Below are 17,651 nucleotides of genomic sequence, written 5' to 3' on the forward strand. Positions count from 1 at the left end.
CAACTGTCACAACCAGCTCCAGGTGAAGAGTGAAGCTGAACTGAGATCAGTTAAATAGACTCTGAAGTTATTAAAAACCAGAGTTTATCTCCAATATTCAGCAGGAAACTTTGAAATATGAAGAATGACAATAATGAAACCTAGAATTAGGTCAGATCAGGGTATAGATACAAGTAGGTTTTATGTGTTTTATCATAAATGTTGTTTTATCCTTCTCTTCTGACTTCTTCCTATTTTTCCTTGAACTACTGTGTTTTTCCTTAGAGGTTTCTAACTGCCATGATATAAAATCTATTCATTTCACTTGTTCATATTTCATGTGACAGTGTCATCCCCATGTTGAAAGCATTAATTTCCATTTCTCCTCATAACATCAAAACATTTTCAGCTCTACTCAGTTTTCTAACTCTTCACATGTTTCACACCAAACCTCAAACTTCACAGCAACAAGAAAACATATTTAACACATTTTCCTCAGGCCTGATTTCCTCCTGAATAAGAGACGGCATGATGACAAATCATTGATTGAAGAGAAAAATAAATGTTCTTATTGTCACAGTATTCATTAAAATTCATCCCCTGTCACAGATCTGCGTCATCATCAGAGAAACACTTCATCTTCCTCCCTCCTCTCCTCCTCTCCTCCTCTCCTCCTCTCCTCCCCTCCTCCCTCTCCTCTCCTCCTCTCCTCCTCTCTCCTCTCCTCTCTCCTCCTCTCCTCTCTCCTCTCCTCTTTGTGCTTCACCTCTTCAATGTTTTTGCTTATTGCGACTGTGTTTCTCATCCAACCAGGTCGCCCGCCTCCTGGCGTCAGGAAGGTTTTTAAGGATTCAGGGCGTAGAGGCAAGAAACCTCATCTGCTACTAACCCCTCAGAGCAGAAGCTGCTGATATACGACTAACAGCATCGACTGATAAAGATCTGTAGATACTCAGAAGGATGCTGCTTCCTGTCCGTTAACGTCAGGATGTAAGACGTCTGGTGTAGTTTTACCTGGAGCTTGTTCATTTGTTCGAGAAGAAGAAAAAACTGAGTTTCAAATATTTGAAAATCTGTCTGAAAAAACAGGCAAACCAGGAAAACACATTTTCAGCTCCATCTTTCTGTTGTGTTTCTATGCTTTTTTTATTCCCAGTGTTTATTTTGCCTGTTTATGTGAAGCTGGTTGATTAAATCTTTAAAAAGGATGAAAATCAAACATTTAATCATGTTTGACTAAAACACAGAAAACGCCACAAGAGCCCAACTTGGATATTTGGAAGCAGATGACGATACTGATATTAAGGAGTAAAAAATCTATGACAATATATCAGCAAATGGAGAAACTTAGCAGTGATCCCTCAGATGTCGTTATCAAACTTTAATTGAAACTAGATGATGCTCAGTAGAGCCACATACAGTCCAAGGTTGTAAAACCACATTTTAATTCACAAGATCTGGATTTTGATTTGGATCTGCACCAAATTGCACACGCTCATAAATATTATTCCCCTAAATACATCAGATTTTTTATCATCAAGATCCCTAATGAATTATCCCAGTTGAATGTTTAAAAATGTGACTTTGCAATGTTAAGAGCAAAGTTCTTGGATACGGCCCCTGATCTGGATCTGACCCATAATGCAGCTGATTATTATTCAGTAATACTCAGTTCTCATACTTTTCACATCTCCACAGATTGAGAGTTTATCATTTGAGAGTCAGATCTTTATGGCAGCTTTAAATATAAAATATATTTGGATGCTGTTTGCACTGGGAACACTGGCCCTCCTCCACCACACTGGAACTGTTGAATGTTGAAATTAGAAACTATGGTTTCTACAATTGAAAAGCAGATTAGAACACATGTACCTGGATGGAGGAGGGTCAATGTGCTACCTGCTGAGCAATCTGCTGAACTGAAGTTCTCCTGCAGTGGTTAAACTGGTCGGTGGGTTACTCCAGCTCCTAATTTGACACTGATCGATTCCCGTGGTCCCACCTCAGTTTAACCGTTTTGCTTTAAAGTGGATGTTGTGGGACATTTCCTCACTGCAGTGGAACGAGAGCTTCGTCTCCAGTGAGGAAATGTGAGACGCTGGTATTTTATCTGTTGTGTTTGATTGAGAACGATCAGCTTCAATCCAACAGAAGCCGTGATTGAATTAACCAGTGTGTGTGTGTTCATGTCGCCGCTCCACCAGGAGGCCTCACCAAGATCAGCTCCGACCCCATGAAGGTGGTGAACGATGCGGTGGAGGAATCGACAAACGCGATCAGCTTGATGTTCAAATTCGCCGCCAGCCTGATCGCCCCAGAGGAAGATGACGGTACTGAGCTGTGTGTTGTCGGATTCTTTTTTTTAAATAAACCTGTTCACAGTTTATCTGATGTCACTTTCCTCTCTGCTCATCCTCTAGGAAATCTATACGCCGTGAGAAAAAAAGGTTTGTGCCGCTGCAGCTTTTATTTTTACAGCTGCTGAATGAAAAACGGGCTCTAGCTGCTTTTTGAATGTGCTTAATTACATGTGCTGGGCTTTTATATATATTTCTATACGTTCTTTACAACCGTAGACAGTAAATAAGGATGGACGACGCGTCTACACTTCCTCCCACTATCCCACTGTACTCCCACTGTACTGCAGCCAGCCACCAGGGGGCGATTGAGGCACTTTGGCTTCACTTTTGGGAGCTGCCATGTCGTCCATCATTATTTATTACGTAGAACCAGCAGTCATTTTAAAGTCTGGCTTATCTAAACTGTCCAGGAGGCTCTGATGATGCTGCTTTGACTAATGCAGTTTATCACAATGAACAGCAACTGAAACTGAAGCAAATCTCTCTTCACGTGACGTAAAGACCCATAAATATTTGTCTTTTTGCTGAATAACTTTAACGTGTGAGGAGAACGAACAACACGTAATAAACTGGAGTCAACAGATGAAAACTAAGATGGATGAAGACGCCTTCACAGACCTGGTTTTTAGGATTTCTTTGTGTGGTGAAGAGACTAGAAACACACACGTGGATCTATCAGAGAAAACATGACCAAATTATTATTAATATTAGTTTTGTTATCATTATTGTGGTGCTAGTTTTAAACTGACTTCATGTATAAACCATCTCAAAGATTCTCAAAGATGGTTGGAGGAGGAGGAGGAGGAGGAGGAGGTGAAGGAGGTGAAGGAGGAGAAGGAGAAGGAGGTGAAGAAAAGAAAAGGTATTCTCCAGTTCTTTGTGAGAATGTGTAGTTTAACTGTAGAAAGTAACTGAGGAGTTCTGTTCATCTCCCTGTAACAGCATCACTAATGGAACCCACAGGAACCAACAGTAAAACCTGACGTGTGGTTTCTCATCATTAGCTCCACTAACAGAACGTTTCTGTTCCCGTGAGAAGAGTCAGTTTCTGAACATCTGAGAGGATAAAGTCGTGAAAATATCAACTTTATTTTCATTAAATTATGACTTTATTCCTGTATTATTATAACTTTTTTGCTTACAGTTTAAATCCCATCATTAAATTACGACTTTCTTCTCATAATATGACTTTATCTCATTAAATTGTGATTTAATTCTCGTTAAATTACGACTTGATTCTTGTGATATTATGATTTTTTTCCTTTAACATGACCTAATCCTCACTAACTGTCTGAGCTAACTGCTGCCACTAATCTGTTAAACATGGAATAAGTGATAATCTACTGTGCGTGAAAGTGTCTCCAGATTATAACGTCTTTCATTCACTTCATTCTGTATCTTTGTTTTGTTGCGTTGCTGATTTTGCTTTTATTTTGTTTTATTCCAGGAGAATTTTTGCCGTCTCGGAGTAAAGGTGGGTAACTTTTGTTCACGTCCATTTTACTCTGATTGATTAAAGTTCAAAATAACACTGACAATTCTCTATTAATAACATTTGTTCAGTTTGTTGATTCATTACAAAGACTGTAACAGTAACAGGTTTTATTTTACAGTTGTAGGGATGCAAGCAAAGACAAAACCACCAGTAGTTGACGCTGTGGAGGAAGAGGAGGAGGGAGATGAAGAGGAGGCTGCTGAGGAGGAGGAGGAGAAGGAGGAGGAGGATGAAGGAGATGCAGAAGAGGGGGAACAACTAGAGGAGTATGAAGAGGAGTATGAAGATTATGATGAGGATGAGGAATATGAGGACGAGGAAGAGTATGACGAGGAGGAGGAAGAATATGAGGAGGAGGACTATGAGGAGGAGGAGGAAGAATACGAGGAGGAGGAAGCTGAAGAGGAGGAAGGAGTTGAAGTGGAGGAGGCAGGGGGAGTTGAAGACGATGAAGAAGAGGGAGCAGACGCTGTTGGGGAGGTGGAGGAAGAGGAGGAGGAGGAAGAAGAAGAGGAGGAAGAAGAAGATGAAGAGGAGGGAGCAGAAGCGGTGGAGGAGGTGGAGGAAGAGGAGGAGGAGGAAGAAGAAGATGAAGAGGAGGGAGCAGAAGCGGTGGAGGAGGTGGAGGAAGAGGAGGAGGAGGAAGAAGAAGACATAGAGGAGGGAGCAGAAGCAGTGGAGGGAGATGAGGAAGAGGAAGATGAGGGACAAGAAGTGGAGGACAAGGTGGGGGAGGAGGAAGAGGAGGAGGAGGAGGAGGAAGAAGGACCTGCAGAGGAAGAACAAGAGGAGGAGAAGAAAGATGAAGCAGCTGTGGATGAAGAGGAGGATGTGGCCGAGGAAGAGGAGAATGGGGTAGCTGCTGAGGTGGAGCAAGATGATGAAGATGATGATGAGGATGAGAAGGGACCTGAAGCAGCTGTGGCAGACACCGATGAAGGTGAATCCAAAGAAGAGGCTGTAGAAGAAGAGGAAGAGAAAGACGATGAAGATGATGAGGTAGAGGAAGAGAAGACAGATGCTTCTGTTGAAGATGATGATGAAGATGATGAAGAGGAGTCTGCAGCTGCTGATGCTGAGGATGACGATGATGAAGTTTCTCCTGAACCTAGTTCCACTTCTGAGAATGAAGAGTCGGCCGTGTCTCCCGACTCGGAGTCTGACGCACCTGTTGATGTCAAAGACAGCGATGAAGATGTGACTCTGCCTGTTGACGATGATGAAGACCATGAAGATAAACATGAAGGCCACGAAGATGATGAAGAAGACGAAGATGATGAAGACGACGAAGATGATGCCTTCATCGACAGCTCAGACCTCAGTGAATCTGCACTTCTCTCGAGTGATGAGGAGGCAGAGGAGGATGGCGACGACGATGATGATGAAGATGACAAACTAGCTGAGGGTGTTCTAACATCTGACAGCGAGGAAGACTACCTGAAGCTTGATCTTCCTCCGGTCGCCACAGTTAGTGAGGATGATGAAGATGATGAAATTGAGGATCATAAACTCTCCGAACTCGAGGATCTTCTTCTTCTGGCCGCTCTTGAAGATGATGATGAAGACCTGAAGGACACTGATGATGACGAGGATGATGATGAAGATCTGGAGGACGTCTCTGTTGCCTCCTCTGAGCACTTTGCAGATGATGAAGATGACGATGAAGACAGTGACCTCAGAGACGATGATCTTGACATCGACTTTGACAAAGACGTCCACGTTGAGCTGGACGCTGAAGACGATGATGATGATGATCATCACAAAACCGATGATGATGAAGAGGATGATGATAAAGATGAGGAGGAAGTTGAAGTCGCTCCCTTTGAGAGCACAGACAGTGGAGTCCTAGGTGATGATGATGCTGATGATGCTCTGGAAACAGATGAAGAGTCTGTCGGAGAGACTGTCTTCAGTGATGACATCACCTATGACACAAGTGATGAAGACGACGAGGACGATAAAGACGATGATGAAGATATTGATTCCAGCTCGTTTGAGTTCAGCCTCGATCAAGAAGAAATTAAAGAAACATTCGTTTACACTGAAAAAGATGAAGACGAGATCATATCAGAGTTTTTAGCTGATGAGGACGAGGACGTCGATGATGGTGATGATGAAGATGAGGAAGATGAGGAAGATGAGGAAGATGACGACGTCCTGCTCACAGGTAAAGTGCAGCATCATCCATTACATTCACCTTGAGTTCATTATGATAATGATGTAATAATATTCTACTCTTGAATCTGAATCTGGTATTAAATTAAATTCCATGTCTTTTTATATATTTTCATACTTTACATGAAGCCCCCACTGCAGCGGCGTCCTCTGTCCAGGAGGAGGCAGTAAAGACTGAGGTGGATGAGGAAGAGGAGCAGCTCCGTCAGGCTGGTGATGAAGATGAAGCTGAGGAGGACGACACAGAGGAAACTGGTCAGTGTCACGTCCATCATGGATTCTGTGTTTTCATTAGATCCGATGATGTTATTAAAATCAATAAATATTCTATGTCACTTCATAAAACCCACGAGTGATGGGAACAAATTTAAGTTAAAAAACTTCCAACTGTTCTTTAAACGAGTCTCTGAGATCAGGAGGAAAACTCACCTGCTGTTTATTTGAATCTCGTTAATAAATCCAAATCCATGTTAGAGACACTTTGCCTGTTTCAGCCTCAGTCACCAGTCAGCCTGCTGCTCCTGTCGAGGAAGACGAGGGAGAAGACGAAGAGCCGACGGCTGAAACGCAGAAATCTGTGGATGAGCCTGAAGATGAGAAAGAGGAGTACGATGAAGATGACGATGAGGAGCGGGCGGCGGTGGATGTGATCAGACCTTTGCCTGAACCGGAGGAGGAGGCGACGAAGAGTGAAGTCCCAGGTCAGACAACAACAACAACAACAACAACAACAACAACAACAACAGTGTCTAAAAGGTTTTGAATTCAGTGTTTAACTTTCAGTCTCTGCTTCGTGGTTTCAGATTGTCCATGTTTACATTCTGCTAAAACCAGCACCAAGACGGCAGAGAAAAAAGGTTTGTGGGAAATATCACATTTCTGTCTTCATATATATTAACTGGAATTAAGATGTTTATTATATGAAGGAGGAAGATTTAACATTGTGAGATTGGTAATAAAAAATATATTGTAAAAAAGTTTTATTTTCAGAGGCTCCAAGGAGGGTTTCAGCAACGAGGAGGAAAAAAGGTAACGATAAATATAAATAAATACATTTTTAAAAATCAGGGATTAAATGACGTTAAAGACAAAACACATTATTCTTTGAGTCCGAATACAAATCAATGAAGTTGATATTTTAGTCTCAAACACTGATGTAGGATTCAGGTCTGGAAAATATCTAATCATCAAAATAGAAATTGAAACAAGTGAATTTCTTTCTGACAATAATATAAACTTTAATGAAACAATTTGAGTAAAGCTCCTTTAATTCATTCACTTTTTTAGTTTCAGACCGTGAAGCTGTGAAAACAGACGACAAACCAAAAAGGAAAGGTAAAACTGAACACTCCATCTTCAAACCACATTCGTCTCAGAATAAACTGGATGTATTTGCTATAAAACTGAAGTAATAAATGAAATCCTGTGCCGTATCCAGCTCTTCCCAGAATTGTGAGTCTGGAGCCGAAGATCAGGAAGATCAGGAGGATCCCGGCTCTTCCCAGAGGTACGATGACAGAGGTTTGATGTTTTACTGTGAATCAGTGAGAGGACGACTTATTATAAATCATAAGAAACCTGCAGAGAGTTGAAGAATGATGATATGAACGATAACGACAAATGGTGGTAAAATAAACACGTGTTTTTCATTTCTGTCATAGCTTTGTCACATTTTTAATTAATGCTGTGTTTTCTCTTTCAAATACAAAGTCAAGAAAGTAGAGAAGACAAAAACTTCCAAACCAGGTAACATCTTCATATTTATACTCGGGAGACGTGGTAGATGATATCAGAAATGACTTGTTTTTACATCTGAATGTTTCCATTGACAGAGACAGTGACCAAAAAACAAGAGGACGTCCCGGAATCTGGACAAGAAGGTTTGTCTGATATTTACTTTGTGGTTTAGACGAGAAATCCAGGCCTGTGGTCGCGTGCATCCACCGACCAGAGCAGTTTCATTCTACACACATAGGAGGTCACTGTGACCTTTAACCTTTAACCTTTAACCACCAAAATGTAATAGTTTAAGGATGCAAACAACCATCATATATTTTCTCTGGGTCAGTCGGCCCCTGCAGACCTGCACCCGTCTACTGCCCGTCCCCACCCGGCTGGTACGGTACGTATGAGACTGTTAAAGAGAAATAAATAAATATGTGATTTCACAACTCCTCAGTGTCAGCATGTGAAATTACCTCTTTGTGCTCCAGTTCATCACATCGTCACAGACAACCCGTACCCCCCCCCCACCATGGCAGGTATTTACACTGTCCTCACATCAGAGGCACCAGAGAGAACTTCAGTAAACAACCATGTTTCTCCTCTGCTGACGAAAAACACCACTTCACCTCCTTTCAGCTCCGTCTGCTCCTGTCCTCACCGTCCATCCCGGAGCGCCGCCCATGCAGCCGCTCTACCATCAACCACCACCCCCCCCACTGATGCAGTATCAACCGTATGTGCCGCCGCTGCAGCCGGTGACGCAGCCGCCGCCAGAAGCAGCTCAGCCGGCTGAAGCTGCGCCGCCAGAGGCCCCAGAGCAGGAGGCCCCGGTTCAGCCGGAGGTCAAGGCTCCAGCTGCCGAAGCTCCGCCGGCGGCCATTCGGCTCCACGGTGAGTTGGTACAAATAAGATCCTGACTGTCATGAAGTACTGCTGTTCCTTCTTAGGAACCTTACTGAATTAATCTGGAAACACTTTACAATTCACAATAAAACCATAAAATATGAATGATTACGATTTTAAATGCTACTGTTGTCTTATTAAGTTTAATTAAGAAAACTTCAATATTTTCCTAAAGAACCAGTGACTGAGGAGGAAGAGGTGAAGGCTGCCTCCCCCAAGAAAGGTATTTAATTACTATTTAAACTCACGTCATTTTTTTTCTTTTAATTACAGCAGTGAATGATAGAATAATGAATATGTGACAATTTACAGCTGCTAAGAAGAAAACCACTAAGGCGGCTGATTCAGAAAAAGGTACAGTTCAATTCCCCAGATCCGGTAAATGCTCGACTTGTCAGGAAACTGTAACAAACACTGAAACAGTGACGATGACATATGAATAAATTCATTATGGAAACTTAACTCTGCACTTTGTTTCTCTCCAATGATCCTTCAGAGCCGCCAGCAGCCAAACAGAAACCAAAGAAAGGTCATTTCTGTTTATTGTCAGATAAAGTGATGTTTTCTCTGCTTCACACTTCAATATTGTTATGAATGACACAACCTGTGATTTCAGTTTTGTGTTGATATAACAACACAAACAGATTTACACACTGGAGAAGATATAAATAACATCGTTCATTTGCCAATTATAGAAGCTGTTGTTTCTAAAGACAAAACCAAAGCAGCCCCTGCAAAGAAAGGTGAATAACTCACTAACTTGTGGATCTATTCATTGAACTGAACATTTATTTGGACTAATAAATAATCTTCTCATTGTTGTGACAGACTCAGCAGCAAAAGAAGAGAAAACCAAAAGTCCTGCAGCAGCTAAAAAAGGTAACGCACATTTTAAAATGAAACATGTCTGAGCATCGCGTCGAGGTGAATTCAATTCTTTTGTTTTCACAGAGAAAACTGTGAAAGAAAAAACCAGAACCGCTGCAGCTGCAAAGAAAGGTAAAAACATCATTTAGTGACGGGTTAATTAAAGCAACACCATGTGACTTTAACTGAGCGACAGCGCCCTCTGCAGCCACACGTAGGGATTCCTTCTGCTGGACTCAGTGTCCAAGCATTAAATGGTTTTAATCTAATCATTTCCAAATATTCCTGCACGTCTGAGGCTCGTATATCTCGAGAACCGTGCGTCTCATCAGCTTCACACTTGGCATGTTTGTTGTTCAGGGTCCAAAGACGTGCAGTGTTACATTTGTTCAGTGAAAGAGGAAACATTCTCCTGACAAATTTATTTAAAAGAAGCTGCAGGTTGAAGGTAAAACTGGGAAAAGAACCTCCCTCTTTCATGTGAAGGAAAATCTGATGTTTTACATAGAAAACTAATCAGGACTCTCTCCTCACCATGTTAGAGCCTGCAGCTGTTCATCAGAAGAGGAAATCCTCCTCTGAAAAGACGGGTAGGTGCACACGCTGACGATCGACTGAAAAGTTAATGAACCAGGATGTGAAACTGGAAACTAATCATTTTGCTTCTCTCATAAGCGTCTCCTGTCAAGAGCAAAGCCAAGACGGCTCCTGCCAAGAAAGGTAAAGCATGCAGGAAATGTGCTCCTCACTCCAAGAATAACTTTTCTGCTGAACTGCAATTGAGTCCAAGTTATATAAACTTAAATCCTTTGAACAGATCCGGAGCCGCGTCCACATCCGATCAGACTGAGAACGAGACTCGACGCCGGCAAGAGGGCGAACGTGACGTCTCCGGCCAAAGACGAGAAACCGTCCAGACCTTCTTCCTCTGAACCAGGTAACTCAGCATCTAAAGTCCAAACATCGACCCCGAGCGTCCAGATGTCCCAGTGGAACACATGGACAGAAACATGAGCATTTCTTTTATTTTCAGCCAAGATGAAGTCAGAAACCTCGGCAGAGAGGAAAGGTGAGGACATGTTTTATATGTGTAAGTGTGCCCAGGTTGTAAACTTGTGTTAGGAGAGGAAATGAACTGGATCCGTCTCATTAAACCTCATCGCTTGTTCCTTCACGTTCACCTGCAGTGGCCCGAATCTGATTTGTCTCCAGGGTCATGACCAGTTCACATCAGAGTTTGATATTGGTCACATTTTAAAAGATAATATGAACAGCTACATAAAAATACAAATCCGATCTAGAGAAAAATTTGAATTGAACAGGAAGTCTTGCAGTGTGAACGTAGCTTTAAACTCAACTAGACAAACCTGCTGGAGTCAAATCCCTCCTCTTGCCAACATAGGTTATCTGATTAAATGAGCTGTTTAATGCACGATAACGTTCAAACTAGAGTCAAACTGTGTTGCACCAGGAAGTGAATAACATTAAACGTACACCACGATGAAAGAGAGATGTTTGAGATCAGTAACTGTTCCTCCTGTTACAGGCAAAGCTGAAAAGGCTGAGAAGAAATCTGTCAAAGAGGCTCAAGGTATCAGATCAAGTCTGGATTCACAGTTAGAAGGTGAAGAATCTACGACTGACACTGATCAATGTCTCATTTTGATTCCTTTCAAAATGTAGATAAAGAGAAACAGCCATCAGAAGCCAGTAAGTACAGTTTTCTCTGATGCCAACAGAGTAAATTAGCATGTGTGGCTGCAGAGGGCGCTGTTGCTCAGTAAATGTTGCAGTGTTGCTTTAAACTGAAGATAATTTAACCTCATCCTGTTTAGACTGAAGCAACAAATACTGGAAAAGCAGATGAATATCACCGACCTTTGTTTATATGTCAAAAACACATTTCACGTTTCCAGATAAATGTGTTTTTCATTCAAGAGTTTATCACAAAGTTTATCATGTGACTCGAGTGTGAGTGAAACCAACAGGATTAAAACGGTTTGGACTGAACGCTTGGACGAGCAGAGAAACACGTTCAGGTCCAAACGAATCCGACTCTTTATGGACTGACGCTTCGCACACACACAGTTTGTCGTGTCGACTGTCTGACGCTTTGTGTGCTTGTTGTTCGTAGACAAAGCAAAGAGCGCTTCCTGTGCGGCCTGAGGTATCAGCTCATTTTCACCATCTCTCCTCTGGTCGACTCAGTATGAAGAGACGTTCCCTCTCAGCAACACCAGTGATTAGGATCTAACGAGATGAGACGATTACTTCTTCAGAACCCGCCTCAAGTTACTGGAGGAGATTAACGTCTTTCGTCAATAAGGCAACAATAATGTTCATCCAGACAAAATTTAATCCACCAACCAAACCCTGTTAAAGTGTGGTATCAGTGTTCTGTTCCTACTGAGTCATCCAGTGGAGTCCCCCCCCCACCACCTGAGTGACTCTACACTTTTCTGACACAGTTTAAATGAATAGTTTCTGGATTCAGGTTGTTTCAAACATTCACGTGTTTCATGCACAACCGATAATCAAACTGTATCTGTATAACACATGACACATTTACATTTGATATACAGATTAAAATCACAATGTTCCCTTAAGAAGTCATAGTTAGAAACCAGCTGAAGTGAAGTATCCTCGCTTCTTGTGAGGGAATTGAACCCATGATGATAAAGGTGCTGCATGTTTTTATATATCTGGACAAAGAGGATATATAAGGTTGAGCATTAAACAACAGAAGAAGAAAAGAAGAGGAAGCAGCTTCAGTCTTCACCTCTGACGACATCGTGTCTGAACCACGTGGACGTTCATTTCACTGGTAGTAAAACCAAAAACCACCAAATCCCTCAAGCTTTGAGTGAATGAATGATTTTCTCTCTCTCTCTCTCTCCAGGCTCTTCCTCATCACGTGCATGTGGACACTCACCCTCATCGTCCGTCCTCTCCTCTTCCTCACTCACACACACAGTCACTCATGATGCCAACATTTTGATTTGTTTTCATTCCCGTTCTTTGCAGAAGAGCCGCAGACTGAAGACAACACCACAGAACAGAAGAAACCAGGTAGAGAAAACTGTTTTTTTATTGAAGGTGGAGAAGGAACCGAGTAGACTCTAATGACAGGTGATGCACATCGATCTTTTTTTGAGGGAGAGACTTTCATCTTTGTGTTTTTTCTGTCTTCTCAGGCCAGCGATACTTCCAGTGCATTTACGTCCCTGGTAAAAATGCTCAGTACCCCTTACGACCTTTCACCCCAGCGATGTCCCCCGCCATGATGTCCCCCGCCATGATGTCCCCTGCACTCCGCTCCATGTTGGAGCAGCAGCAGCGAGCAGCCAGGGCGTCGGGGCAGTAACCTCACGTCCGATATCTCCGCTCTCCACCTGCAGCAGGAGACATGTTTGAATCTGTGGACGAAAAAAGAAGGGGACAGAAATATTTTGTCTTTGATTCATTTGTGTATTTATTATTTCTCGTTGTGGTTGAGCTCCTGGGTTTCTTAATGAGATGATTTCACCCTCAGCTGATGCTTCGCTGTGTTTGGTTTTACTCGTTGTCACTTTCATGCCTGTCAATATCACTAATATATTTCTGTGAATATTCATAAATCAATATAATGTACATAACATGTATATTTATAATTAAGGCTGAGTTGAAAGGTGACACGTCTGCATGTCATTTTTTTAATTTTATTCTGTCCACTCCCGTGTAAGCTCCTGATTTTTTATTTAATATTGCTCAGGACAGTTGCACATTATTCTCAAAAAACGTAACTTTGTTTTAGGTTTTATTTTATTTTTAGCTGCACATTACTTGGATTAGGAAAAATTCGATTAAATAATTAATAATAAGCATTTTTTTTGGAGAATATATTTAATTATTTAATTAAAATGTCATGTCATGTCATTAAAATTCATCTAATTGAGCATGTTGCATTTTTAATTGTACAATTCAATGTAGAAACAAATGTGATTAATAAACCATAGTAATAGTTATAAACTTTATTTATATAGAATATTTAAAAAACATATTTATAAAGTGCTTCACAGACATAAAAACAGAAAATAGATGCAGTGAAGTTACAAAGTTACAAAGTTCCTGCAGGACGATGGGTAAAATAAAGCAAATAAACCAATAACACAGACAAAAGTTAAAAGTTAAAAGACATTTCATTACAATGCATTTCTAATAGATGATCCTGAGGTGGTTGATGGACGGAGGGAGGCTGTTCTGCAGCTGTGGAGCCAGAACAGTTACTATTTTCATTTTTTGCTGCTTTAGCTGCATCTGCCACAGATTAGCATCAGTCGAGGTTGGTGGGTCAAATCCCAGGAGCTCCCACAGTTGATCCGAGCAGCGTCCCCGTCTCTGAGCGCCAACGTGTCATCAACGAGCCGCTGCTCCATTATGAGACGTGTGTTTAGATCTAATATGAGACAGGAACCAAGAAGAGAAGATCACATTTAATGTAAAAATAAAGAAAGTTACATTTCTGAGTTTAAAGAGAAACTTGACTCCAGTTAAATGTGGTTTATTATCACAGATCAGACTTAACAGACTTAAAAGACCAAGAAGAAATGTGGACAATAGGATAAAAAAGATTAACGTGAATCCGAGATGCACTGAGGAGATTTTTGCATAACTTTATTAGTATAAAAACTTTATACAAAAACTGCCAACATTAAAATAAAGTGAGGATACAAATGTTTTCTGTCGGTGTTGAAGGATGTAAATATTGTAGAGATACCACCACGAAAAATAAGATTGTTATAAAATTTAATTTAACATCAAGTATATATGTAGTCCAGGTTTTATTTCAAAAATTATGCTGCTAAATTAACTGTTATAAAAACTTTCATTAAACACGTTTTTCTATTTGAACACACGTGATGTGAGAACTCTTAAAGTGTCTGAGACACACTTGTGTTTGTTAGCACGTGGTGCGTTCAGGGACAGGGACTCTGTGCAGGACAACTTTGATGTGACCAACTCATGAGACGCTGTGATGTCTGCTACAGAGGATGAATGTCGTCCGTGTCATGTTGGAGCATCAGCGTGTTGATCATGACGCTTCATATATTCTGTGACCTCACTCGTTCGTAGCTCTGGTTTTGTGCCTGACAGCAACTTGTTGTCGCTACGAACCTGAACTTTACCAGCAATTTGCTATTGTTGTCTTACTGAATGAAAACCTGAGACAGATAAGAAACAAAGGGTTTTTTTTCACACTGGGCTCAAACCCGGGATAAGACCACAGACTGTGAACCAAGATGGACGAGGTCTCGACCAATCATGAGTCAGTCTCAGCTGTCAATCAGGATCAAATAACTAATCAAAACCAAACTTGAAATGACAGAACATTTTATTTGATGTGTAATCTGACTTTTAAATTTGGTCCATGTCCAATCTGCTAACAGGGAGGAGGCAGAGTTAATGACCTGTACTGCAGCCAGCCACCAGGGGGAGCTTGGTGGTCGTCCATCTTTATTTACAGTCTATAGATACATTTAGTCTCAACTAAGTTATTTTAGGTGGATTCACGTCAGGTACCTGATAACGTAGCGTAAAACACTATCGTTGCTGTGGTTACCTTGTGCACTTATTCATAACAAAAATGATTATATATAAACTATCCTCAAACGATCCCAGAGAGTCTTAAGGTGCGTTCGCAAAGTAAAACGTCTCAAGTGAACGGAGACGAGAGGAAGAACATGAGAAACGGCTGCAGTTCAGAGTCACTGGTGTGAATCTGGATTTGAACTCATTGTCCATAATGGAATCTCAGTCAGCCGTTAGCCGTTAGCCGTTAGCCGTTAGCACACGTCGACCACGCTCTCTGGTTCTTTCCGAGCGTGGATGTTGAACCCGAGGCTCGACGTATGTTCCGAGTTTACAAGTTAACGAGCAGGAAGTGAGGTCAGGCCCTGGACTCTGCGACGCCCTGCAGGTCTGAAGTCAGTCGGCCTGAGGAACGTTTCACGGCCAAATGAGATCTGACCATTTACCATTTACAGTCGCAACCTGCTGCGTGCGTGTGGTCGCTGGAATGTTTAACTCCCATGATTCCAGCTGCTCTTTGTTGTCTGAGAGTAACACGTGGTAATTTGACCATAGAGCTGCAGAGATGTGCTGTAATCAAGGATTTTACCTGCATAAAGTCGTGTAAACCGTGATCTTGATTGAGGAAATGAAACTCAAACCTATTTTTACAGAGTCTTCATGAATACTGATGTCGGAGGAACGCTGTGTTTAACCTGGACGACTTCCCTGATCACAGGATTTAAACAACGAGGCTGAGCTTCTCTCCCTCGGGTCGTTCAGGTGCAGAGAGTTTGCACCAAGCAGAGAATTTACTTGAATGTTTTTTATTCTGGTGTTTCATCTTTGGTCAGCAGTTTCTCTGACGGTGACACAAAGACAATGTCGCGTTTATAGTTCGTGATCAGCTGACCACTGGTGGCGCTAGAGAGTAATTCTTCAAGAAACAGTACCGGAGATATTTACAACACGTCCTGACATACGACCAGTAGGTGGTTTGTTGGGGGGATGAGGCCCTTTAAACCACACACAGATCTATTTAGATCAATCTCGTTATGATTGACGCCAAGTTTCCACGTAGCTTTGTGTCCGTATGTGAGTCAACCCGATGATCGTGATCTCCGATGTGTCACGATGGACTTAGATTCACCGTTTGCTCCTTGTGCCTCTGGAAGTTAGCATAAAAACAAATTAGCTAAGAAGCTGTTTTATTCAATTAGTCAAACTGTTAAATTGTTTCATTGAATATAAACTAGTTCAGCCAGTTCAACATATGAATTTCAATTTTTGTCCCAAGTGGATTTAACAAATTTAGCATTTAAAAGAAAAATAAATGCATTTCCGTGTGCTGAACACTAGGGGGCGAAGTCCAAACGGAACTACGGACACAATATAAAACTGTGTGCAAACGAGGCGTAAGGTATATTTCACCTCATGTGTTTGAGAGACGACCGTAGTCTGCAAAAGTAAAAGATGGACGATGCGTCTCTACGTCTTCCAATTGTACAAAAAAGACGCCAAAATATCCTGAATACAGACGCTGCCATCTTCCACTTTTGACGTTATTCCGCTTCGTGTTTTCCGACTCAGTCATCAAACACTGTCGTACAGTCGCAGTTTGTACAGGATGGAAGTTAAAGCAACTGAGGAGGACGACGATGTGATGAAATCGCTGCAGGATGCGATTTCATCCACTTTACACGTTTATAGTTTGAAGTTGTTTATTTTTGTTCTTGATTTCTACGCATGAAAAACACAGACAGTGTAAAATACACACAAAGCAGCTGTCGGTCAGATTCTGTGGAAAAACTGTAGATAATAGTTTATTTTATTTGTTTGTTTCATTTGGTGACGATTCTCTCAGAGTTAAACACAAATTCATAAACTGGTTTGAACGAAGGAGAAAGAAAATCACTTTTAAAGACATTTTGTGTGTGTGTGTGTGTGTGTGTGTGTGTGTGTTTGTGTGTACGTGTTGCATGTATCATAACGCAGAGATGAACCATGTTGTCGTGATGAGAGCAGATGTTTCACGCTGTGGAGAATGTCGGCTCAGCAAAATGTAGAATCACCACATTGCAAATGTTTTGTGTCATAATTTAATAAATATTTGCTGTTAACTTCGAAGCTGTTTCTGTATTTTTTTAGTGACATTTTAAAATTAATTATTGAAATTAGTCTTTTTGAGGTTTAAGACATTTAAAACACATTTGATGAGCCAGAAAAACAGCAAATATTTTCTTTAAAGTAAAATATGAACCAGCTTTGTCACAATAATGATACGAACGTGTGTCTTGAAACAAACTGTTTGTAAACTGACATATTAACTAGCTTTGCTTAGTTTATAAGTTGAATGCACTTTTTCTTTTTTAACCAGATTTATAGCATTGTTTACGTATAAAATGTATAAAAAAACACATTTTTGTGTTTGTTCACATACACAAAGAATAAATACAGCAAATAATTGAAATACGCTTTTGCATTCGTGTCGTGACTTTTCTGTTCCTGTTTTCCATTCATGCACTTGTGTGAGACGCCTCGACCGTCGTAGGACGGAGACATTTAGTAAACGTGGAGACGAGGCCTCAGTGTCTCCAGCT

At 41.2% G+C, this 17,651-nt stretch overlaps 1 protein-coding gene across 9 annotated transcripts in view; it reads left to right on the top strand.

The window, feature by feature from the left end:
- The window catches only part of LOC118099417 (serine-aspartate repeat-containing protein I), a 16,476-nt gene extending 3,037 nt beyond the window's left edge, over nt 1–13,439 (top strand). For 2 of the 9 annotated variants that reach the window (XM_035144024.2, XM_035144021.2), the window contains 30 exons: nt 793–843; nt 2,184–2,309; nt 2,400–2,426; nt 3,787–3,813; nt 3,953–6,001; nt 6,139–6,264; nt 6,504–6,710; nt 6,813–6,866; nt 6,988–7,038; nt 7,297–7,344; nt 7,448–7,516; nt 7,720–7,755; nt 7,842–7,889; nt 8,078–8,131; nt 8,223–8,270; nt 8,371–8,625; nt 8,813–8,860; nt 8,950–8,991; nt 9,134–9,166; nt 9,333–9,380; nt 9,466–9,516; nt 9,589–9,636; nt 10,047–10,094; nt 10,180–10,224; nt 10,322–10,441; nt 10,538–10,573; nt 11,051–11,095; nt 11,188–11,214; nt 12,529–12,573; nt 12,699–13,439. In XM_035144024.2, coding sequence (XP_034999915.2) covers nt 793–843; nt 2,184–2,309; nt 2,400–2,426; nt 3,787–3,813; nt 3,953–6,001; nt 6,139–6,264; nt 6,504–6,710; nt 6,813–6,866; nt 6,988–7,038; nt 7,297–7,344; nt 7,448–7,516; nt 7,720–7,755; nt 7,842–7,889; nt 8,078–8,131; nt 8,223–8,270; nt 8,371–8,625; nt 8,813–8,860; nt 8,950–8,991; nt 9,134–9,166; nt 9,333–9,380; nt 9,466–9,516; nt 9,589–9,636; nt 10,047–10,094; nt 10,180–10,224; nt 10,322–10,441; nt 10,538–10,573; nt 11,051–11,095; nt 11,188–11,214; nt 12,529–12,573; nt 12,699–12,868 — 4,082 coding nt within the window. In that variant the 3' untranslated portion in view covers nt 12,869–13,439. Of the gene's footprint in view, nt 1–792; nt 844–2,183; nt 2,310–2,399; nt 2,427–3,784; nt 3,814–3,952; nt 6,002–6,138; nt 6,265–6,503; nt 6,711–6,812; nt 6,867–6,987; nt 7,039–7,296; nt 7,345–7,447; nt 7,517–7,719; nt 7,756–7,841; nt 7,890–8,077; nt 8,132–8,222; nt 8,271–8,370; nt 8,626–8,812; nt 8,861–8,949; nt 8,992–9,133; nt 9,167–9,332; nt 9,381–9,465; nt 9,517–9,588; nt 9,637–10,046; nt 10,095–10,179; nt 10,225–10,321; nt 10,442–10,537; nt 10,574–11,050; nt 11,096–11,187; nt 11,215–12,528; nt 12,574–12,698 lie in introns of those variants that run through there. The other 7 variants (XM_035144022.2, XM_035144023.2, XM_035144025.2 and 4 more) reach the window with 7 other exon arrangements.
- Nucleotides 13,440–17,651: the final 4,212 nt, after the last annotated feature.

The sequence above is a fragment of the Hippoglossus stenolepis genome, chromosome 20, assembly GCF_022539355.2.
Source record: "Hippoglossus stenolepis isolate QCI-W04-F060 chromosome 20, HSTE1.2, whole genome shotgun sequence".
Lineage (NCBI taxonomy): Eukaryota > Metazoa > Chordata > Actinopteri > Pleuronectiformes > Pleuronectidae > Hippoglossus > Hippoglossus stenolepis.